Source organism: Dromiciops gliroides, chromosome 2 (genome assembly GCF_019393635.1).
Source record: "Dromiciops gliroides isolate mDroGli1 chromosome 2, mDroGli1.pri, whole genome shotgun sequence".
Taxonomy (NCBI): domain Eukaryota; kingdom Metazoa; phylum Chordata; class Mammalia; order Microbiotheria; family Microbiotheriidae; genus Dromiciops; species Dromiciops gliroides.
Window position 1 is genome coordinate 317,885,572 of NC_057862.1, and position 25,331 is coordinate 317,910,902.

Consider the following 25,331-nt stretch of genomic DNA (forward strand, 5'->3'; position numbering starts at 1 on the left):
TTCTCTCGAGGTTTAGGTAAGGTACCACTGCCTTCATACAGTACTCCCTGATCCCCCAGATCTTAGCATTCCCTCCATCTTCCAGTTTTTCAAGAACATTTTGTTTGGCTCTCTCCTTTGTCTTCCAAACATCATGCTTTGTATCACACTTATTTGTGTGTATGTTGTGTCCCCATATTATATTTTAAGTTCTTTGAAAATAAGGTCTGGCTGTTTTTCATCTTCACATCCCCAACATCCAGCAAGGTTCTTTATGCCTTAAAGGTATTTATTAAGGATTGCTGAAAAAAGCAAACTTTGACTAGATGGCTGTTTATTAATCCATTTGGATCAACTTTGTTAAATAGTATTCTTTCTTTAGACATTTATTTCATTGTTTTCATTAATAGTTATTGACTTTATCATTTAATTTTTCAATGTTATTGACTTGCATTGAAATATATTGAAGACCTAACGGGGAATAATAACTCCTTCATTCTTGCAGTATGAATGATAAGAGATGGATAGAGAGATATGCACATAAACATGCATGTTCCAAGGACTCCAGTTATGATGACTGTTCCTACCACAGGGTCTCTATGTAGATTTTTGTTTATTTCCCTTGTATACCAGACTCTCATCTCATGCCTTTTCTTGAATGGAGTCTTATTGAATCTCAAAACTTCATATCTTTATCCATTCACTGCACAGATGTGCTCCACTCATATGCAATTCACGTGCAAGTCAAGATGTCATTGATCCTCTTTGAGAACAAAGGATGAACAACAAGAATTCATTCGTTCAACAAACATCTATAAAGTGTCTATCATTTCAAGGTGCTAGGTGTGGGAAAACAAAGAAAGAACTGAAACAGTCCTGCCCTCAAAGAATTTACACTCTACTTAGGGTTCTACTGTGTGTATAACCTACCTTATCACAATTAGAATAGATCAGATGGGGGCAGCTAGGCGGCACAGTGGATAAAGCACCCACCCTGGATTCAGGAGGACCTGAGTTCAAATCTGGCCTCAGACACTTGACACTTACTAGCTGTGTGACCCTGGGCAAGTCACTTAACCCTCATTGCCCAGCCAAAAAACCAAACAACAACAATAAAAAGAATAGATCAGATAGGTCAATCAATAGGTTCAGATGAAAAATAACTGCCCTCTCAACCCTATGCGGCCATGTAATTGCATAGACAAGTTTCTATGAAACCTCTCAGTTTCCTAGAAATCTTTCTGGAATAGTCTGGTTCAATCGATAAGTAAACAATGCCCCATTTTCTCTATTTCTCCCTGAAATAAAAATACCATGTAGTACAGACCCACAGGCAGTGAACGCCATTCTCCTGTACTGGGTTCTCTGTTCTTGGGGAGCTTTACTCATTGTCTCAAGAGAGTGTTACTTATATGGACTAACTACAGAATGCATTACAAGAAGAGGCAGCTATAAGAGCACTGACTCTGAAAAGCATCACAGGCAGCAAACTGGATATTGTAAAATATTACTTATAGAATCATCAGCAAAGGAGAGGGGAAGGACTACCTCGAGGGACCATTAATTTGAGGGAACACTGCCAATTACAGCATTACTTAAAAGAAACATTGGTTGCCCCTCAAATACATCCTGTCACTTGAAATCAAATCATGGAAAAAACCATGCATGTGTAAAGTTTGAAAAGAGATAGATGAGACTTCATCTGATAGTGGCCTGAAGGTTAAGGAGCCTAGAGTCTTTCCCTAAATAGATCACTGGTCACTGTGCAGACTCAGCCGGTCAAATAGTCCAGGATACTGAGAAATTCATTTGTCTTTCAAGAGTTTTGATGACATGAAGTAAATAGGATTTTATGAGTCCAAAGGTTCATCTTGTGCCTTAGCTCTCTCCCATGTACAGGAAAGTACGAGACTTTTGGTTCTACTGACTTCACTTTGAAACTGGTGAGTGTTGCACTATGAGGAAAAAGAAGGTGGACATATGAACTCAGGGCCACACTCATCCCTGAGAGGGTTCCTAATGGCTCACCAAAGAGGGAATCTTACACAAAAATGAGCCCCAGGGGGTGGGGAGGGATGGAATTGTAGATTATGGATCCCCTGAGTCCCTGTGAAAAATAGCAATTGGTGAAAAAGATCTCTGTGGTGACAAGGCTGTTAGATGCTCCTTAAATTTGTATCCTCCCAGCATCACTTGCACTTTACAGAGGCAGTACGATTCAAGTGTGATTAAGAAAACCAGCCGTGTATTGACAGTCTCCTTTCTACAATCTGTTCACTATTAGAGAATGTCTACAATTTTGGCAAGAAATGTAGATAAATGTTCAATTTGCATTTAGAATTGCTTTTTTAGGCATTTGGTGTAAGCGGTTATAAACAAAGCAAATATGAATGGTCTTTGTATGAATATTTTTGGTGTGTCCTGGAGGTATGAGCTCTTGGAGAAAAAGCACCAAGTTATTTCAAGGGTCACACCCAGCTATTCCTACAACATTCAGAGGACCAGTCTCCTAGGTACAAGCCATATGATAAGGATCTCTTTATAGGTCATAGAGGCAGCAAGGCACAGTAGACAGAGTAGTAGACTTGGGAGTCTGGAAGACTTGAATTCAAATGCTGCCATGTATGACCATGGGCAAGGAAAGAGTGTTGGGTTTGGAATGAAAGGGTCTGGGTTTAGATCCTGGCTTTCCCACTAGCTAGCCAAGTAACCTGGGCAAGTCATTTAACTTCTGGGCTTCTGCTTGCCCATCTGTTAAATCAGAGATTTAGATTAGATGACCATTATGGTCATTTCAGGTTCTAAGTCTGTGATCTTGTGAGCCTAACTCACTTGACTGCTCCCAGACTCAGTTTCTTCATCTATAAAATGGGTATAATGATGCCTACCTTTAAATGTTGTCATGAAACTTAATGGTCCTCTTTGAAAATTAAGGATGAACAACAACATGAAACTCAGCTGAGATAATAGATGTAAAGTGTTATAAATGCTAATTGTTATTATTTACAGATCCAAAATATGCCAAAGGCTTATAGTGATTTGACTACTCACTTATTTTTATCCTATTCTAACTTCCTTTTCTGATAACATTAGCTGCTCAGGGGAATACCATAGACAGGATATCTGGATCTCAGCAAGATATTTGACAAAGTCTCTAATAACAGAATATGATGAAAGTGGGCTAACAGATAACATCCATGTGGCTAGCTGAAAACTGAATCCAAAGACTGCTGATTAAGAGACTGTCAGCCTGGAAAGTTGATCTTTAATAGGTGGCATATAGACAAGAGGGCTCTGTCCTCACCCCTATGCTGTGCAACATGTTTTTTGATGATGGAGAAAAACATCAAAGGTGAGTTTATCAACTTTGCCAATGACACAAAGTTGAGAGGGGGTAATTAATACAGTGAAGAACAGAATCACAAGTTGAAAATAACTGGATAGACTGGAGCTATGGCCTGAAACCAACAAAGTGAAACTTAATAGGGATCAATGTAAAGTCCTGTACTTGGGGGAAAGAAACTACAAAAATACAGTTTGAAGGAGACCTGGTTTAAACAACATTTTGTGTGGCAAAGAAATAGAGAATTTACCTGACAATTAGCACACCATGAGCCAATAGTGATGCAGCTGTTAAAGATGGTAATACCATTTTAGACAGCATTAATAAAATCTCCAGGAGAAGGAAGGTGATAGCTCTCCTCTGCTCTGTTCTGGTGAGAATACTTTAAGAGAATTGTGTGTAGTGCTGGACACCACATCCTAGAGGGGGCATTTATCAATTAAAATGCACCAGAAGAAGAAAATCAAGATAGCAAAGGACCTATGAAGAATGGTTGAAGGAATCATGGTGAGATACATCATAATCAAGGAACTGTGCCAGAGATGTGGAGTAGGGGATGTCATTGGAGCCATGTATTTCTGGGGGAAAAAAGAGGAGTTGGTCTTGTAAGGAGAGCAAGGGATAAATGATGGACAGCCCAGGTCCTCCAATGGGATCCACACAATTTTGAGATAATGAAAGGAAGGCCTTCTGTAAATTGGATGGACCTCCTATGGGAAATTTTAGGTATGCCATGGACAAGTGTCAGGAAAGATGAAGAGTCATGCTACCCAAAGCAATGAGATCATGGATCCAATTGACTGCTGAAGTATTGATGGAACTGGTTAACCTAGGAAAGAGAAGATTGTTTTTGGTATCTTCAAATACAGAAAGAGTTGGCAAGAAAAAGAGGGATTACTTTTAGTCTGTGTACCGTCAGAAGGCAGAACTAAGACCAATAAATAGCAGTATCACGGGGAAAATTCCAAATGAATATAGGGGAAAACTTTTTTAATAGACCAACAATGGATGGCAGTAAGCAGCTTGTCAGTGAATGTTTTTAAAGCAGAGACTGGATATTCATTTGTCAGAGATGTTACAGAAAGGATTCCTTCACTGAGAGGCAGCCAGGCCCAAGTGACCTCTACAGTCCCTTGAAATTCTATGAAATTGGAGATAATAATACAGCATTGTCCAGACTGCCAACAACATTCAAGACTGACCTATGAATAACCATAGAGCGCTGTATATCTTGCTGATACTTATGTCATATCATTATTTTTCAATTAGGAACCAAAAGTACAGGGTTTGCAAGGAAGGGGGAAGGAAGGAGAATTGTTGCGATTACAAGGAGTACATTTTTCTTTCCTCTAGTTACCATTCATCAGTATTACAGATTGACCATAAAAGTCTGGCTCACAACAGAGGGGTTGAAGTCAAAGGAATAATGTTAACTATAGTTTACTGACATCATCCACCACATATCTCATTCCTGGCAGGCAGGAAGTGAACATTTTCACTCCTGGCCAAATTAGACCTAAAGAGAAGGAACACCCATTTTGAAGGCCCACTTTTCCATCTAGAAACAACTTGAAACCCTTCCAAACATAAGAGGCTCAATTCCTCCTTTCCTCCCTCCCTCAAAGGAAAAGGGAGGGAGGATCCTGGGGAAAATCCCAGCAGCAGGAGGAGGGAAAGGTGCTTTGAACTCCTAATATGGATTTACAATCATCAGTTGTGATTTCGAGTAATGTTAACATCCTGTTTTTCTCAATGGCAACGTTGAACAATCCCGATTGTAAATAACCTTTTCCTTGTGTTTTTCTTTTGCATTTTTCCTTTTGTGTGAGCTTGTCATATATGAAACCCCAAGAAAAGGCCTTCGTCCCTCCTATTGGCTAACCATGTGTTTTAATCAAAGTCTGGAGTCTTTGTGGGCACTGGCTGCAATTCCTCAAAGGAGCCAATTTCCATTTCAAGTGATTATTCATAACAATATCAATGCAGAATAATAGATGCCATTGCATTCAACACCTAGACAACAGGAAAGAAAGCTCTGTTGGGCCAGAGCATCTTAATATGCTTGTTTCTTCCTTCTTAAGCATCATTTTGAATTCCAAACTCTCTACCTGTGCCCAGTTTCTCAGGACACCTGCCTACCAACAAAATAAACAAGAAAACCATGTCAAGCAGGGTCCCTTCAGTGATTTAAATTTTCTAAGTTTCTGAAGAGGGGAAGGTGTGTTTGGGAGGGGGGCCCGTGGGAATGCACACATACAATTACCTGGCTTTGGCGCCCATGTGAGCAGCTGAGGATTGGCCTGTAACTCGTTCTTAGGAAACCCTTAATAGTATCTTTATTTTTAAATAAGATGGATCCAGAGAGGTGGTTGTATCATCGCACCCCGGAGTTCAAGAGGTGGCCTATGCACACACATATACTTCTGGCAAACACAGAGACAAAATAACAGTTAAGACGCGTGAGGCTGGCAGAATAGCCCAAGTGTTTAGTCTACTGTTTCACACACAAAAGTTTCCCAAGTGGGGCGGGTGGCTGAGCTCCTAATTCCAGGCGCACCAGGGTGTGTGTAGGGTTGGAGGATGGGGAGCAGGGCAACTTCCTCTGTGTTGTTCCCCCTGACTATAGAAGAACTCTGCTGTGGATTACTTTTGCTGCCTGCGACCCCCAGCGACAGCCCCCTTCCCCCAACTCCCCTTGTCTGATGTTGTCCTAGACATCCCTTTTGGGGATTTGAAGGTGCCTGGTCTGGGGCGGGTATTTTTGAGTCGGTGGAGAGAGGGAGAGCAGGAAGAGTGGACTTTTTTTTTATGAGTCTTATAAAACCTAGCTATATCCTTCACAGTCCAGCCCTCCACACCCATCCAGAAACGATGAGATCGAGATGAGGGCAGGGAGGCAGGGGAAAAGGATTCCAGTAAGTACAGACAGGAAGCCCACTTGAGGAGGGTAGAGGGTATTCCTACTTCCCCTGCCCCACAAATGGATACCACGAACGGAAACTCGAGTCGGGGGTCCGGAATTGGAAGGGGGTTGGAAAGCCAAGGAAGAAGGGGTGGTAGTTAGAAGGAAAATCTCCTCCTTCTCCCCGAGTCGGGTGTAAAGTGAGCAGAGAAAGTTGCAGCGCAGCCTCCGGGCCCCGGGGCTGGGCTAAACTGCAGGGAGGGGTGGGAAGAAGAGGAAGCGAGGCTGAAATGCGGAGCACTCCTTTACCTTATCTTTGGGATCGAGGTTCTGCAACACCTCCTTGCCCGAAGCGCTACGGATCTCTACCCCGCTGAGGGCTGGAGCGGGCGGATCTCGGCAGTCTTCCCGGGCTTGGCTCCTCCGGGGGGTGTCTGGTTCAGCCGCCACCGGCCGGCTCCCCACTCCGCCGCCGCTGCCTTGGCTGCTCCTCGGAGTCTTGGCCCCTCGCTGCCCTACGCTCAGGGCATCGAAATCCAGCGTCTTGCTCTCGAAGGCGCCCTCCACGTTGCAGAACATGCCCCCGTACTTCTGCCGGGGGATCTGGTCCGTGGTACCTGGCCTGGCCAGGTAGACCGGCAGATCGTCCTCGCGGCTGTTGTCCCAGCCCCTCCTGCCCGATGCCATGGCTCAACTGGGCGATTGCGGGGTGCCCCGGGTAGCAGGAGGCGCTCTTCTCCCAAGAAGACAGAGAGGGGCAGCGGCGGCCGGCGCGTGCGGGGAGCAACAGCGACTGGAGCCGGAGTGAGACGAGGTTTATGAGGCTGCAAACCAGAGGTGGCAGTGCAGCCCCGATTTCTGCTCTAGTCCCATGACAAGAGCGAGGACCCAAAATAACAGCGCAACATGCGAAGGAGCCCTGCGCTGCACGCTCGGTCCCCCCTTTCCCCCAACCTCACGTATGCCCGGGCTTTGCCTCGCATGCACACAGAGCTGGGACTTGTCTGGCCCCGGCCCCGCTGCCCCTCCCACTCCCCTCTCACACACAGGCTGCCTCACATAATGCGAGGGTTCCCAGCGGGAAGGACCGCGGGTTCCTGGAGCTGGAAGAGCACCTTATGGGTCATCTAATCCAACTCCCCACATCTTGCAAATGATGAAACTGAGGCCCAGGGAAACAACTAACCCAAGGTCACCCAGGTAGTGGAGTTGTGTTTGAAGGTGAGCTCTTTTCAGGATAGGGAAATCTCCTTGATTATTATCTTTGAATACTCAGCCCTTAGCACAGTGCCTGGTGCCTGGCCCCCTGGCGAGTGCTTAATAAATGGTGTTTGACTGGTCATCTGACTGACTGAGCAGGACTCAAACCTGGGTTCGACCCCCTCATGCCACAGACAAGAAAACTAAATAAAAGTTCAGGTGATAAAATGAATGGCTTGTCCGAGTTCGCGTGGACAATGAAGGTTAGAGTCAACTGGCAACGGAGGAGAGCGCCCTGTATTTGGAGTCAGGAAGACCTGATTTCAAATCCTGCCTCAGATACTTAGAAGCTGTGTGACTCTGGGGAATTCACTTAATTTTTCTGGGTCTCCATTTCCTAATCTATGAAATTGTGGGATTGAAGTAAATTTTTTTTTTGGCAGGGCAATGTGACTCACCCAGGGCCAAACAATTAATAAGTGTCAAGTGTCTGGGGCCCGATTGGGACTCAGGTCCTCCTGAATTCAGGGCTGGTGCTTTATCCACTGTGCCACCTAGCTGCCCCTCTGACTTGAAATCTCTGATCCCATGATTCCAATCTCTAACTCCAGACCCACAACCCTTTCTACCTCATCACAAATTCAACACGTATACATGAGTGCACATACGTAGGTTCTGCATTACATAGAAAGCAGAACCGCAATCCTATGTTTTGCCTTGTGTCCATATATTCCAAAACTGAAGAAATTGCTGTACATTTATACATACACTCTGAAATGCACGATCCACAATGTTTCACTCAAAGCTGTGCTCACCCACCCATTTCACTTCTAGTCCCCTAACAAGTTCCCTTGTAGATGCACACATTTCTCTGCATGCCTGCACATGTATTATACATGGGCCGTTACTCAGTGACCTTAAAACCAGAGTCAGCCTTGGAGAGGAACTGGTAACAGATTCTACCCCTATTATTGCAGAAGCCAAGTGAGCACTCATCAGGGATGTAGTTGATGGGATTCCAGTTTATGTCTGAGTTGGACTCTAGATTCCTTTGAAAATACCTTCAGGCCCTGAGAGTCTGTGCTTTGGGGACTAGGTGTACAGTTTGACCTGTTGGCAGACTAAGCTGCTGGCACATTGGGGATGGTTCTGGGTAAGGGGCGATGGAAGCTGGCCAGTCCTTGGCAACTGAGAACAAAGATGGAACTCCACATGCTCATACTTGCCATGTACAAAGGGAGTACCCAGTGAAGAGGAGGGCAGCTGCAAATGATTAAGCTTTATCCAAATTGCATGTGACTTACTGGCCCCCGGGCTATGGGCAATTTGCCAGGATAGCCTTTAGGCACCTGCCCTCTTTGACAAGAGCTGGATATTGAACCCAGAAGATATTTAATTTGGGAATTTTGTGAAATGGGAATTTCCCTGATCTTACTCTTAGGTGGGAACAGCTGTCTCATCACTAATCCAGGGAGGAAAACATGAAAACAGGGACAACGCTGATTTCAATAAACAAAGGCTTCATCAGTATAGGTAGAGGGGAGAAAGTGGCATAATGGGGAAAGGAATGGAATTGGATTTAGGAGGACCTGGGTTCAAATTCTGACTTGGCCACTTACTCCCTGAGTGACTTTATTCTCTTTTTAAAATTATTATTATTATTATTATTATTATTATTATTATTATTATTTGCGGGGCAATGAGGGTTAAGTGACTTGCCCAGGGTCACACAGCTAGCAAGTGTCAAGGGTTTGAGGCTGGATTTGAACTCAGGTTTTCCTGAATCCGAGGCCACTGCTTTATCTATTGCACCACCTAGCTGCCCCAACTTTATTCTCTTTAGGCCTACATTTCTCTAGGCATCCCAACTCCTTAGTTTCTTTGAGATTAAGTTAAGTATTGCCATATGCCTAAATTTGTTCACCTGTAAAATTAAGGAATTAGATTAATTGTGCTCATTATTAGAAGTCTAGTGGAGTCTTAGACCAGGAGCCACAAGTCCAGACTTTCAATTACAGTTTTGTCACTTTGTGACCAGAAGCAAATCACTTGACCTCTCTCTCTTTCTCTCTCTCTCTCTCTCTCTCTCTCTCTCTCTCTCTCTCTCTCTCTCTCTCTCCTAAGACTTCTTTTTGTTTTTGTTTTTCTTCCAAGACTTCTTAGTGAAAATACTGATACTTGTCTTACCGACCTCTCAGATTTACTGTGAAGATCATAGGAATGGGACCTTGGAGATCCAACACTCATTTTACAGGTAGAGAAACTGAGGCCCAGAGAGAGGAAGTGAATAATAAATAAAATCATAACTATAAGAGCATAAAAGCTCTAAATAAATGTTATTACCAAAATCACTTTAAACTCCCACATTGATTCATTTTATCCAAGTCAATCAATCTTGCTGGAAGATGTGCCACCCAAGTGAGACAGGGCTTGCTCAGTACAGATGTGGCCTCCAAATCATGAAACTGATTTTTCAGAATCAGGAGGCTCTCTTCACAGTGGGGTCAGTTTATGAATCTCTGATACAGCGTCTGATGACGACAAGCCCAGTAGGAATATAGAGCTCTGAATATTGTTAATCAGACCTCTTTAACTGCTCCACAGTCAGCCAGGAAAATTGATGTTGAAACAAATGGTATGAGATTGCTATGAATTGAAAAATTCATCTTTTCACAAAGGTTGGTGTCAGGTTTGCTACATGCGGAACCCAATTTGCATCCCATGTGACTGTTCAGTGAATGACAAGTCTTTCCATATTAAGATGACTTAAGACATGTGCCTGCAGTGTATTGGATTAAAACTCTGAGAATGCTTTTTGCCAAGGTCTCTTGCATTGCATACAGCTCAGCCAAATGTAGCGGCTCCCTGGAGAGTAAGCACAGGCATGCATCAGGCCATCCTCATCTTGAAGTAGCTGTAAGGAGAATATGCCTTGCAGAAGCAAATCATTCCACGTGCTTGTAAGACTAAAAACCATGAAGGACAAAAACTCCAACAGACTCTGAGGTCAAAATAAGAAGCAAGATTAAAAAAAAAACCAAAACCTCAAGTAATCTAGGTTGAGCAAACAGCTAATTTGGATCAATCTGACACCACCCATTTCCCCTCACCCCCTTTGTTAAACCAATTTTTTAAAAAAGCAAAGATTGGATACTTCCCTCCCCTCAGCTGAAGGTGAGGAACTACTCAGAGTGTTGCATCCGTTTTCAGACTCAGTCACTGTTTTGGTTGCTTTTTTCTTTTTCTTTTCACAACTCAGAGCTGTGTGCTGTTTAGCAAAAAAAAAAAAAAAAAAGGTATGCAAGACACACTTTACTTTAGTATTCATTATTAACATTTTCTCTATCACTTTATAAGTCTAGGCAATCAACAGAACAGTCAACAATCAATCAATTTGTAACATTAGTCAATTCTGATGTATAAATGCTAGCACTGAAAATTTAACAGTTACCTTTCTAAAGCCCAATATGAGCTGGCCCTTATAAAAGAAAGTTCATTTGAGGATATGGGGAATAAAAAAAGAAGAGGCAGACCTATCTAAAGGAATACTATGATGGGAACAAAGGAAGGAAGGAAGGAAGGAAGGAAGGAAGGAAGGAAGGAAGGAAGGAAGGAAGGAAGGAAGGAAGGAAGGAAGGAAGGAAGGAAGGAAGGAAGGAAGGAAGGAAGGAAGGAAGGAAGGAAGGAAGGAAGGAAGGAAGGAAGGAAGGAAGGAAGGAAGGAAGGAAGGAAGGAAAGAAGGAAGGAAGGAAAAAACTTTTTTAATTAAGGGAATAGCATCTGAACTATCATATCATAGCCTCTACCTTCTACCTCATTTTGCCAGTATTGACATAGAGGTCGGGAGAGCTCCAGGTTTGGCTTTGCAAGGACTGTATTTATTCCCCAAAGTCAGTTTTTAAATGATGATTAAATTTCACAAAGTGTTTGACAATGAGCTCAGTTCCATTATACTTAGAAGGTCATATAAATTCAATTCTGTGACATTATGTGCAGCCAATCACCTCTCTCACCAAATGAACCTAAGGTTTTAAGAATGAGGTATGTATGGAAAAAATGAGGACAATATTTTGTAGTCAATATACTGTCAGAAATCATAGAAAGTGGTTTCTAAATGTGGCTATAGTGTCAATTCTATAAAAACACATTTACAGTGCCCCTCCCTTTCTACTTTGCAAAAGTTGGGGATTATGGGTATGGAACACAACATATGTTCCATATGCCAGACTCAGTTGATGTTTTAGTTATTTCTGCTGAAATGTTTTTCCTTTCCATCTTTAAAATTATTTATTACAAGAGATGGCTCACTAGGAGGAGGAGGAGGAGGAGGGAGGAGCAATGTATTTGAAAATTAGGGTCATCTAAAACAAAAATATATCATTTAAAAATTATAATTGCACTTACAAAGTATATGTGCCATGTATTGATGATTCAATGACAACAAGCATCTTTTGTCTTTGTGTATGTATAAGCCATTGTGCTAGGCACTGGGAACAATAATATTCATTTATATAGCACCTACTATGTGACAGGTTCTATGCTAAGTGCTTTACAATTATTACCTCATTTGATCTTTACAACATCCTAAGGAGACAGGTGGAATTATTATCCCCCTTTTATAACTGAGGAAACTTAGACAGAGATTAAATGATTTGTCCAAGATCACAGCTACTTAAATGTCTAAGGCCATAGTTGAACTCGGGCCTTTTAGACTCCAGGCCCAGTGCTCTATCCACTGCACCATCTGGCTGCCAGATAAAGCCAAAACAGCCTTTACCCTCAAGAAGCTTAGTTCCTTCCGGGGACTCACTATGAGTACAAAGATAATTCATTACCAAATAAATTACAGAATCACACAAAGTAATTTTAGGGGAGAGAGAGGATCAATACATGAACAATCAGGAAAGGCCTTTTTTTTTTTTTAATGAGGTATTTGGGGTTAAGTGACTTGCCCAGGGTCATACAGCTATTTTTCCTTCTTCCTTCTTTTTTTTTTTCTGGAGAAAAGGCCTTTTGCAAGAGACGGCACATGAGCTGTCTCAAAGGAAGTAAAGAATGAACCAAGTCGTTTTCTTCCTTTTAGTATAACAGAATCACTGGTTTTCTTTCATGTTTGGAATTTTCTCCCTTCTTCTGGCTCCCCTGACTTCCTCCAATTCCCAGCTAAAATTCTACCTTCCAAAGGAAGCCTTTCCCAATCCCTCTTAATTCTAGTGCCTTCCCTCTGTTGATTATCTCCAACTTATCCTGCCTGTAGCTTGTTTATACACAGCTGTTAGCTGTGAACTCCCTGAGAATAAGGGCTATCTTTCACCTTTGCTTTGTATCCCCATCAGTTAACACAATAGGCACACAATAGGTCCAATAAATGTTTATTGCTTGACACATCTGAAGAAAGCCAGATTGGGCTCTGAACATCACCCATGCGCTTTCTTCTACAAAGGAACTAAACAGTTGTTGGCATAAGGAAGGATAAACATGAAGGAGGGGGAGAGACAGGGACTTAGAAATGTCCTTGAGGTAAATCCCTTTCCACAAAAGGATTAGTTAATAAGATAAGACATTATTACCTATATGGAGGTGAGCTTCTCCCTCCCCATGAATTTTTGTATATTGGATAAAACATGGAGTTTGCTTTCTTTTATACTGCAGCCCTCAGATGCAATGGCATTAATTTCCAACGCCCAGTTTCCTTTTAGTTATGACATAGGAAAGACACACCGACAAATGTGGACTGACTGATAAGATAAACCAGTTACTCATTCTGAAAGTGCTAAGCTGGCATGATGTTTAGGCCTGTGTTCCATTCAGACAGACTCAGAAGTGAAATACAATCTCTTTCCTCGATGTTACCAAGAAAGGGCCAGGCTAGAAATGAATCCCAGAAATAATGGGGTGGCGGGGGGAAGTACTGTGCTGTTTATATGGGTACATGCCTAACACCATTCACCCTTCTCCCCTACCCCCACAAATCACTTGAAGTCTATTTCCTGGAGTTCTGAGGATAAAGATGATCTGAATCATTGAAAAAGAAAAAAACAAAAACAAAAGGCAGAGAATTGTAGCAACAATTCTTCTTTTCCATATATTCCTAGGGCCTCATATTGGTTATATTAAATATTTATACCCTACAATCAGGAGCTTGTTTATTTTTCCCCTTTTCTTCCCGCCTGATGAAATATGGTCCACGTTGAAATCATCTGGCTTTTGGAATCACCATTAGTCCATAATGAACAACAGAAGCCCCCTCCTCCATTGGAAGGCCAGTGTGGTATAGCTAAATGACCTTCTGAGCATCGATGACATTTATGATTCTGATGCTGAAAAAAAAGGCAATCAAAGCTAATGCTTCACAACACTTAGTGATCATCTCAAAGTCCAGAAGTCTCACCTGTTTAAAGAATGGTTGGCATAGAGCTTGAGCTGTCCCTTGGGAGAGTCATGATATCATGGGTCCTTGGGGAGTTTCAAACAAGCAAAACAAAGCCAGGATGGGGTTCCTGGGTCACACAGTTAGTAGTGATGAAAAGACTAGAAACCAAGTCTCCTGATTCTGGAATCCAGGGTTCTTTCCAATATGTCCTACTGCTTCTTTCTTCTAACAAAGATGATATGCCCTCATTCAGAGACAGAATCCCGGACAGGATATTCTTAGTTCCTGTAGGGGAATATCTACATGATGACCCTATTGTGTGTGGTTTGGGAAACATCAACTCTGTTCAGAGCAGACTAAGCTGTATACAAATGCTCTGAGTAAGAGTGGCTGGTTACTGATGAGCATACCTCAATGGGTTTTATTTTTATTTTTTCCAAAGTCTGGGAATGCTAAGTAGACTTAAAATGTTATTCTAACATCTTTCTGTTTTAGTTTTAGGACTTTTGTTTTAGTTTGGGGGGGAGCAAGGGTGGGGTTTCTTTTTCGGTCCAAAACGGTTATTCCAGCTATATGGTGAACTCCTGATGAGGAATCTCCCTTGAAAAATTCATTTGTTGTTCAGTCATTTTTCAGTCGTATCTGACTCTTCATGACCCCAGTATGGGGTTTTCTTGGCAAAGATACTGGAGTGGTTTGCATTTCCTTCTCCAGCTCATTTTACAGAGGAGGAAAGTGAGGCAAACACAGTTAAGTGACTTGCCCAGGGTCACACAGCCAGTAAATGTCTGAGGCCAGATTTGAACTCAGGAAGATGAGTCTTCCTGACTCCAGGCCCATCACTCTATCCACTGTCCCACCTACCTACCCAAGATGCATACCACTAACTTTTCTATAGCCTAGAAACTTTGAGAATTTTCTGCAGCATTGTGAAGTGGAGTGACTTGCTCCCAGACATTATGGGGCCGGTCTTCTTAACTCTAAAGCTGGCCCTCTGATGCCCACTGTGACAGCCTGACTCCTGTTCTAATTTCTATCAGGCTACAAAATATCAAACCATTCAAAATGGAGCCAAGTGAAAGAGCCATCAGCCAAGCAAAGCAGCTTTTCTTCTGGGCAGAAACTTGCTGGCTGCCTCAATACTCAGGACATATCCTGGCTCCAGATTTTTTTTTTTTTTTTTTGCGGGGCAATAGGGGTTAAGTGACTTGCCCAGGGTCACACAGCTATTAAGTGTCAAGTGTCTGAGGCTGGATTTGAACTCAGGTACTCCTGAATCCAGGGCCGGTGCTTTATCCACTGTGCCACCTAGCTGCCCCCTGGCTCCGGATTTAGTAACATAGGAATAAAAGTGGTGAGCTATGGGGATAACAAGGTATGGTGGGAAGGTCGTGGAGAAGGAGGGAGCCTCTCATTCAGAATCTTGGTCATGGAAAGAAATCGGAAATGCCTTGGAAATGTTTTCTGACCAGAATGCTTTTGGGCTTATGTCAAAACTTTCTTATAAAAAGTCGGCAACTAGTTTGAGCTACTTCCAGAAACTGTAACACATTCTCTCGATCTCGCTCTCCCCCCTAACCCCCCCCCCCCGCCCCGGGCAATGAGGGTTAAGTGACTTGCCCAGGATCACACAGCTAGTAAGTGTCAAGTGTCTGAGGTCAGATTTGAACTCAGGTACTCCTGAATCCAGGGCCAGTGCTTTATCCACTGCACCACCTAGCTGCCCCGAGATATTACATTTTTAATAGAGTAGGTTAAATTTTTGTTTTTGTTTTAAAACTGGCTACTAGTTGGCACAGAGGATAGAGTCAGGAGTCAAGAAGACTCATCTCCCCGAGTTCAGACTATAGACACATGTGCTGGCTCCCAACCCTAGTGGGGAGACCTAAGGCAGTGTAGGGAGATCTTCATACTTAAATCAATAGCTACACAGCCCTGACAATGGTGGGGTAACAGCAACAATGAGATAAGCTTGATTCATAGCAGGACTTCATGACTGGATACTTGTCCCAACTTGTCCAGTGCTTGTCCTAGCTCAGCGAACACCTGGTGCTGGTCAAAGCAATACAATAATTATATGATTTTGCCAGAGGGTGAGATCATCTAGAGAGTAAGCACAAAGGATTGTTATGCCAAGCTCAGGGCACAGCTTCCTTGCTTGGCTTTAGACACCAGGGTGTCCCCTAATATCTTGTCACAGGCATGAGCCTTCCAACCTCAGAGTTGGAAGGCACCACAGTGGTCATCCCATATCTGTATAAGAAACTCCTCTAGAGGGGATGCCCATCAACTGGGGAATGGCTGAACAAGTTGTGGTATATGAATGTAATGGAATACTATAAGAAATGATGAGCAGGGTAGTAGTAGTAGTAGTAGTAGTAGTAGTAGTAGTAGTAGTAGTAGTAGTAGTAGTAGTAGTAGTAGTAGTAGTAGGCCTCCACCAGTCTCAGACGACCATGGATTAGCACCTCGAAGAGCCACAGGCCACAGTGTGGCTGTGCAGTCTGATACGGGAGCTGCAGCTCCTGAGTGACTTATAACCTGTAACTGCCACATCCCGTGTTGTATCTACCCCATAAGGAGTAGCTGGAGTGTCCTCTCCAGGGCGCTGGCCTGGAGCAGGATACTCTCAGAAAAACCTGGAAAGACTTACATGAACTGAGGCTGAGTGAAGTGAGCAGAACCAGAAGACCGTTATACATGGTAACAGCACTATTTTGCAATGATCAACTGTGATAGATAGCTCTTCTCAGCAATGCAATCATCCAAGGCAATTCCAAAAGACTCATGATGAAGAATGCCCTCCACATCCAAAGAAAGAACTATGGAGTCTGAATGCAGATTGAAGCATACTATTTTCATTTTTCTTTTATTTTTTGTGAGGATTTTCCCTTTTGCTCTGATTTTTCTTTCACAACATGACTAATGTAGAAATCTGTTTAACATTATTGTAGAACCTGTATCAAATTGCTTGCTGTCTGGGAGTTGGGGGGAGGGAGGGAGAAAAATTTGAAACTCAAAATCTTATAAAAATTAATGTCGAGGGCAGCTAGGTAGTGCAGTGGATGAAGTGCTGGCCTTGGATTCAGGAGAACCCAACTTCAAATCTGGCCTCAGATACTTGACACTTACTAGCTGTGTGACCCTGGGCAAGTCACTTAACCCTCATTGCCCCGCCCAAAAAAATTGCAAAAAAAAAAAAAAAGTATGTTGTAAACTATCGCTACGTGTAATTGGGAAAAAAAAATACTATTTACAATAAAAAAGAAACTCCTCTAGAAGAGACTGGACAAATGGTCTTTCAGTCTTTGCTTGAAGACTTCCATTAAGTAAGAACCTGCTCCCTCCTGCGGCAGACCATTCCACTTTGGGATCCTCTAATCATTAGGAAATGGTTCCTTAATTCAAGCCTAAATCTGCTTCTTATAACTTTTATCCATTGCTCCTCCATCCTGCCCTTTAAGGAAAGCAAAACAAGTAGGATCTTCCTTCCACATGACTACACTTTACATTCTTGAAAACAGCTACTGCCTTCTCTTCTCTGGGCTAAACACCCCCAGTTTTCTCCAATTGATCCTCATGTGGCAGAACCTGAGGCCCTTTATTATCACAGTTACATTCTTTTGCTCTCCAGCTTGTCAAGGTTCTTCCTAAAATGTGCTACCCAGACCAGACACAACACTCTAAATGTAGTCTAACCAGGGCAGAATATAGGGGCATTATTGTCCGCCCAGTCCTGGACACTTTACTTTAATGTAGTCAAAAGTTTCATCATAAGTTTGGACTGCCTTATTCCACTGTTGACTCATATACAACTTGTAGTCTAGTGAAACTCCTAGGCTTTTACTCCAGATGAGTTTCTATCTAGTTGTGCCTCCCCTATTGTGTTCCTCAGAAGCTGATTTTTTTCAATTCAATTTTACATTTTTGTCTGTTTACATTTATCTTATTAAAAAATTAGAAACCATGTTAGGAAAGAGTGTTCTAAACATAGCCAAGAGGTATTTAGTAGCTAAGAAACAGATAATACACCCATGCAGAAATGATCATTTGAACAATGAATTATATTGTTGTAATTCATCCTTTGTTTTCACAGAGGACCAATTACATCATGGGTTATGTCTTGACTCATTTGTGTGAACTGGATTTAAGTGAAGCAGTTGCACAAACTCATCAGCCTCACTCTCTCTTCCAGAGTCACTAAAGTCCAGTAGTGGGCTAAAAGTCATGATGACTGGCAATGGACCAGGATGCAGCGGATGAACTTGGCATCTTTGATGTCTGACCAAGCTCTAAGTGCTCTACAATGCCTGCTTTAGCCACCTTCATGGCCATTGGAACAAATTGTTCTCCTCTTCCCATTCCTCCAGGGGGAGTCTTCATATACTTAGGGTAGACATCTCCTAACCCACCAATGGATTTGAAGCCTGTTGGTTACCCTCAACCTGATTTAGCCCATCCGACCAGATGGTTTTACTGAGGTGATATAGTAGATAAAGCAGTAGACTTAGAGTCAGAAAGACCTGAGTTCAAATTCTGCCTTAAACACTAGGCAAGTCACTTAACCTCTGTCTGCCTCAGTTTCCTTATCTGTAAAATGAGGATAATAATTGCACCTACTTTGCAGAGTTGTTTTGAGGATCAAATGAGATTACAGTTGTAAAGCATTTTGCAAACCCCAAAGCTATATAACTGCTAGTCATAAATATAGCTAGCTATATAAATGCTAGCTATTATTAGATACTGCCTTTAAATCTACCTCATAACATATACTGGTCACTGTGGATCAATGTGACAATTAGTCTTAATTATTATGTTAGTAATTGTGCTAATATTATGTTAGTATGTTAGTATCTTATTATGTTAGTAATTTAATAGGAGATTTTGGAATGTTTCTCATCTGAAAAATATTGTGATGTTGGAGAGGGGATTCCAGTGCTCAGAAAATAAACGATTGTTTCTTTTTTTTCTGATCTACATTGTTTTTTATCATAAACGTATTTTATTATTGTCCAGTTACACGTAAAGATAGTTTTCAACATTTGTTTTCATAAGATTTTTAGTTCTAAAATTTTCTCCCTCCCTCCCTTTCCCTCCCCCCCTCCCCCCTCCCTAAGACAGAAGACAATTGTATCTTTTTTTTTTTTTTTTTTGGAGCAGTTAGCAAGTTTATTTGGTGAAAGCAGAGAGCAGGTAGGCCAAAGAGGACATGTGGTGGGGGTTGGAAGGGAAGACGTTGGTAACCCTGACAATGTAGTTAGTTGCTTCAGGGGTAAGAGGATCATTTTCACACTGAAAAAGTTAGGGGATTCTTTGAGGAAAGGGGACTTTTGTTCTCAGCCGTTCAGCACCATCCGGACTAGCTCTTCATAATTGATACAACCACTGCTGTCCTCATGCCCTGCCACCAACACTTCCACTTCTTCGGTCATCTTCTCACCCAGAGTGATGAGTACGTGCCGTATTTCAGCCCCCATAACTATGCCATTCGCTTCCTTATCAAACACCCGAAGCCCCTCTAAGTAGTCTTCATATGTCCCTGGTCCTTATTCTTTGCTACGGTCTGCAGCATTGACAGAAAGTGTTCAAAGTCCAGTACCTTCACATTCATCTCATCACTCTTGGGATTCCCTAAGACCTTGAACTCCTCAGCATTGGTGGGGTTCTGGCCCAGGGCCCGCATCACGTCCCCACACTGGCTGTATAAGATCTTTCCATCCCCCATTTGGTCAAACAGCTGGAGGGCTTCCTTGAACTCAGAGTCTGATCCTCCATAAAGTCACACATCTTGGCTGTGCAGCTCGGTCTCTGTTGCTGCCTCTGCTGCTTCTGCTGTATGTAAGAACTCTGTCAAGATGATTGTATCTTAAGAACTAAGTTTTCATTAAAAAATTGTGCTTATGGGGGCAGCTAGGTAGCCCAGTGGATAAAGCACCAGCCCTGGATTCGGGAGGACCTGAATTTAAATCTGGCCTCAGATATTTGACACTTACTAGCTGTGTGACCCTGGGCAAGTCACTTAACCGTCATTGCCCTGCAAAAAGACAAAAAAAAAATTGTGCTTACATGTTTAATCTTTATGTGCTTGCTTACTGCCTCAGGGAGGGGGGAGGGAAGAAGGAAGAAGGAATAGAATTTGGAACTCAAACCTTTAAATAAAAATGTTTATTATTTTTAAAATTGTGCCTATAAAGACTAATGCAGAAATAGGATTAATGTTATTATGTGTGTATATATATATATATGTGTGTGTGTATGGATATAGATATATCTATATGTATATAGATATATAGATATAACCTCTATCAGATTACCTGCTGTCTAGGGGAGGGGGGAGGGAGGGGAGGGAGGGAGAAAAATCTGAAATTGTAAAGCTTGTATAAACAAAACTTGAGAACTATCTTTACATGTAACAGAAAAAGTAAAATACCTTATATGTAAAAAAACCAAAACAAACAAACAAACAAAAATTGTGCCTATAAAAACCTGGGTGATCAATCCTGCAGAACAAATAATCCAAATAATCTGGTTAGCTCTTCTTGCATGAGAAACTCCCTCACCAGCTCCCCTTATAAGCACACAGGCACTCAAGGCTCAAAGGATGAACAGGTACATTTACAAGCTATGGGACATAAAACTTAGCCTTTAGAAAATAACATTGTCCTCCCACTGAGCAACCTATCTCCCAAGTGATATAGTTTTACAGTATGAGGCTCATTAGACTCCAGATGAGAGTGCCCAGACTTTCGCCTCCATGTCAGTGATCTGATCTAAAGTTATCTATGAAGTATTTCTTTGTCCCTTTTTTGCCTATTCTATTCATCCATCTCCCTGCAGGTCTTTTTCAGCTCCCAGAAGATGATGGTGCTTAATAATGATAGCTAGCATTTCTATAATGCCTATTGTATGCCAGGTACTTTGTGAAATGCTTTATCTCATTTGATCCTCCCAACAACACTTCAGTGTCGGTGCTATTACTATCCCCATTTTACAGTTGAGGAAACTGAGGCAATCAGAGGTTAAGAAACTTGCCCCGGGTCACACAGCCAGTGTCTGAGGCTGGATTTGAACTCAGGTCTACCTTCCTCTAGGTCCAATGATCTTTCTCCCCTGAGCCACCTAGCTGCAGATTGTTTACTTTCTGAAGGTACTAGCTCTTTTTTTCAGCCCCAAAGAAGGAAAGCAATCCAGAGTCCCTGTTCTAGCAGAGTATGTTTACGGGCTACAATAGATCTCACGACATACGATTCTCTGAAACCTCCTCTTTTACTATGGTTCTCATGGCCTCCATACAAAAATAGACACCATTTCCCAGAGACTTAGAGGAACAATTTCCCCATATACCTTAAAACCAGATTTTGTTCCTCAGTTCAATGTTGTCTTATAGTGACATCACAGTTTGACAACCTCTTTTCCCCTGGGTAGGACATTTCTCATTGTACAGAGCTGTGTATAGGTACTGTATAAGTGCTCCCCATAGGTCTAATGGCACTAGAAAAGCAAACGAACAAACAAAAACCATGGCTCTCTTTCTCCAAACGTATCCCAGTCCTCTGAAATTCTTCCTGGAGCAGTTGGTCAGGTTTATTCAAATGACCCTGATCTGCTCTTAAAACACTAAAGGGGGGACAGCTAGGTAGTGCAATGGATAAAGCACTGGCCCTGGATTCAGGAGGATCTGAGTTCAAATCCAGTCTCAGACACATGACACTTACTAGCTGTGTGACCCTGGGCAAGTCACTTAACCCTCATTGCCCTGCAAAAACAAACAAACAAACAAAAAACCCACCACACTAAAGGGAGAATAGTAAGCTGGGCACAGCTTCCCTCCCATGCCAGAGTTATATTCACTGCAGCTATACCTAAACCTCAATACTCAATTAAAAAAAAAAGCCAAATGGAGTTCAGATAGCAGCAGCCTGGGGCTCAGTAGAGAAATCATTGGGCTTGAAGTCAGGAAGATCTGAATTCAAATTTGACCTCAGATACTTGCAAGCTGTGTGACCCTGGACAAGTTACTTAACCTCTGTCTGCTTCAGTTTCTTCATCTGTAAAAATTGGGATAAAAATAGCATCCAGAGCCAGTGCTTTATCCACTCTACCACCTAACTGCCCCATTACCAAGTCTTTTCACTGGACAAGTAAGGAAAGTGTTTGTTAACTTCCCTCAACTCTTGAGGTTCTTTTGGTCTCCTTCTCATGGCAAATGATTTGAATCTGTTAAATTTCTGTATGAAATTATGATGAGTAATGTCTACGTACTTTTTTCCATCCAAGTCCCACTGCTTGGGCATCAGTAATTTGTTTAAATACATCAGGATGGAATTGTTCTAGTTGCATGCCATACCCTTTTCTCATTTTTATTCTTTCTTCTAGATTTGTATGAATTTTTCATCTTTGCTCTAGCAAGTTAGTAATCTAACTACATAGACAATTGATTTAGGAATAATTTCCATATCAAAAGTGAGGATGGGGCAGCTAGGTGGCGCAGTGGATAGAGCACCGGCCCTGGAGTCAGGAGTACCTGAGTTCAAATCCGGCCTCAGACACTTAACACTTACTAGCTGTGTGACCCTGGGCAAGTCACTTAACCCCAATTGCCTCACTAAAAAAAAAAAAAAAAAAAGTGAGGGTCATGGGGCAGCTAGATGGCGCAGTGGATAGAGCTCTGGCCCTGGAATCAGGAGTACCTGAGTTCAAATCCAGCCTCAGACACTTAACACTTACTAGCTGTGTGACCCCGGGCAAGTCACTTAACCCCAATTGTTTCACTAAAAAAAAAAAGTGAGGGTCTTATCTATTTAAAAAAAAACAATAAAGTATATTTTATGATGCTATGCAATTTTCACCAAGACCAATACATTCAAAATATAATATAATATTTTTTCAAAAATATAATATTTGTGATATGTAGACATGAAGTTTATATGTAGACTACAAGTCTTTGGCCTCTCTCATTCCTTATTTCTGATCCATATTTTCAAACAGATTTCTTACCAGACTCATTTATTCTTACTTTTGCATTGATGTAACAGAGCATAAAAATGTGTGTTCATTTAATCTGGAGGAATTTAATGAGTTCTCCGTAAAATTTCTCCACTTCTTCATTGTCTGCATCCAATTTTGGTACATAAGCTATAATTAATTTTTTAAATTTCTAAAACTTATGAACATCTAAAATCAAAGATATGTAAAGGATTTGGGGAAATGTAAAACAGAAGTATTCAAAGTACTAGCCCCCAAATTCCTCATTTTCTTCTATCTTATTGAAATGATTTGTTACTTATCTAATACACATATATTTTTAAATTTTATTTAAATATCATTTTAAACTAGAATTTTCTTCTAAATTAAGATATACAAATGATTTTTTTCTTTTTTGCTATTTACATGTATTTTTTGCATTTGACTTGGTATTTTATTTTTCCCCAATTAAATGGAAAACAACTTTAAACATTTATTTTTTTTTATTTTTTTTTAGTGAGGCAATTGGGGTTAAGTGACTTGCCCAGTCACACAGCTAGTAAGTGTTAAGTGTCTGAGGCCGGATTTGAACTCAGGTACTCCTGACTCCAGGGCCGGTGCTCTATCCACTGCGCCACCTAGCTGCCCCTAAACATTTATTTTTAAAATTAAGTTCCAAATTCTTTCCCTCCCTAACTCCTCACCCCCTTCATTCAGAAAGCAAGCAATTTGATATAGAATATACATACATAGTCATGCAAAACATACTTCCATATAAGTCATGTTGTAAAGGAAAACATAGACCAAAATAAAAACCCAAGAAAAATTAAAAGTTAAAAAAGTATGCTGCAATCTGTATTCAGACTCCATCAATTCTTTTTCTGGGGACAGATAGCATTTTTTATCATAAGTCCTTCAGAGTTTTCTTGGATCACTGTATAGCTGAAAATAGCTAAGTCATTCACAGTTGATCATGTTACAATATTGCTATTACTATGTACAATGTTCTCCTGGTTCTACACTTTGCATCAGCTCATTTAAATCTTTCCAGGTTTTTCTGAAAGCATCTAGCTCATCATTTCTTTTTTTTTTTTTAAACAGGGCAATGAAGGTTAAGTGACTTGCCCAGGGTCACACAGCTAGTGTCAAGTGTCTGAGGCTGGATTTGAACTCAGGTATTCCTGAATCCAAGGCCAGTGCTTTATCCACTGCGCCATCTAGCTGCCCTCATCATTTCTTATATAGCACGATAGTATTCCATCACAATCATACACCACACATTGTTCAGACATTCTCCAACTGATGGACATTCCCTCAATTTCTAGTTCTTTGCCACCAGAAAAGAGCTGCTATAAATATTTGGGCATATTTCCAAATTGCTTTCCATAATGGTTAAATCAGTTCACAACTCCATGAACAGTGCATTAGTGTCTCAATTTTCCCACATCTCTTCCAACATTTGTCATTTTCCTTTTCTGTCCTATTAGCCAATCTAATAGGTGTGAGGTAGTACCTCAGAATTGTTTTAATTTGCATTTCTCCAATCGATAACAATTTAGAGCATTTTTTTCATATAGCTATAGATTTGATTACTTCATCTGAAAACTGACTTGATATTTTCTGATTCTTTGTCAATTGGTGAATGGTTCTTATTTTTGTAAATTTCATTCATTTCTCTATATATTTGAGATGAAGCCTTTATCAGAGAAACTTGCTTCAAAATTTTTATCATAATTACGATTGCTAACTGTATTTCCCTCCATTCTATTTCCCTCCCTGTTTATTCTATTCTCTCTCTCCTTCCACCCTGTCCCTCCTTAAAAGTGTTTGGCTTCTGACTACTGCCTCTCCCAATCCACTCTCCCTTCCATGAGCACCCTTTCCCCTCCTACTTTCCTGCAGGGTAAGATAGATTTCTATACCCAGTGTGTGCATATTATTCCCTCTTTGAAACAGTTCTGATGAGAGTAAGATTCAAACATTCTCTGTCACCTCCCCTATCTTCTCCACTGTAAAAGCTCTTTCTTGTCTCTTTTATGTGAGATAATATATCCCATTCTACCTCTCCCTTTCCCTTTCTCCCTGTGCATTCCTCTTTCTCAACCCTTAATTTTTTAAAAATATAATCCTATCATGTTCATGTTCATCTTACACCTGTGTCCTCTGTGTATATATATTCCTTCTAAACTGCCCTAATAATGAGAAAGTTCTTATAAGTATCATCTTCCCATGTAGGAATGTAAGCAGTTTAACCTTATTAAATCCCTTATTAATTCCCTTACTTGTTTACCTTTTTATGCTTCTCTTGAGTCTTGTATTTGGAAGTTAAATTGTCTATTCAGCTCTTGATCTTTTCATCAGAAATGCTTGAAAGTCCTCTATTTCATTGTATGTCTATCTTTCCCCTGAAGGATTGTACTCAGTTTTTCTGAGTAGGTGATTCTGGATCTATGAGTGACCATAAGCACTCTTTTCTGCCCTAAAACTGTGACCAGGGTCCCAGCTTGCTTGGGGCCATAAGATCTGGTGTGCTACTGCTCCTCTTTGCCATGGGACTGCCACCCAGGACT

At 41.4% G+C, this 25,331-nt stretch overlaps 1 protein-coding gene and 1 pseudogene across 1 annotated transcript in view; both read right to left on the reverse strand.

The window, feature by feature from the left end:
• Nucleotides 1–7,175, reverse strand: part of DPYSL3 (dihydropyrimidinase like 3) — a 140,048-nt gene extending 132,873 nt beyond the window's left edge. Inside the window, exon 1 of the mRNA XM_043985228.1 lies at nucleotides 6,534–7,175. Coding sequence (XP_043841163.1) covers nucleotides 6,534–6,911 — 378 coding nt within the window. The 5' untranslated portion in view covers nucleotides 6,912–7,175. The remainder of the gene's footprint in view (nucleotides 1–6,533) is intronic.
• An 11,958-nt stretch (nucleotides 7,176–19,133) lies between these two features.
• LOC122739910 lies at nucleotides 19,134–19,549 on the reverse strand (annotated as a pseudogene).
• Between the last annotated feature and the right edge of the window lie 5,782 nt (nucleotides 19,550–25,331).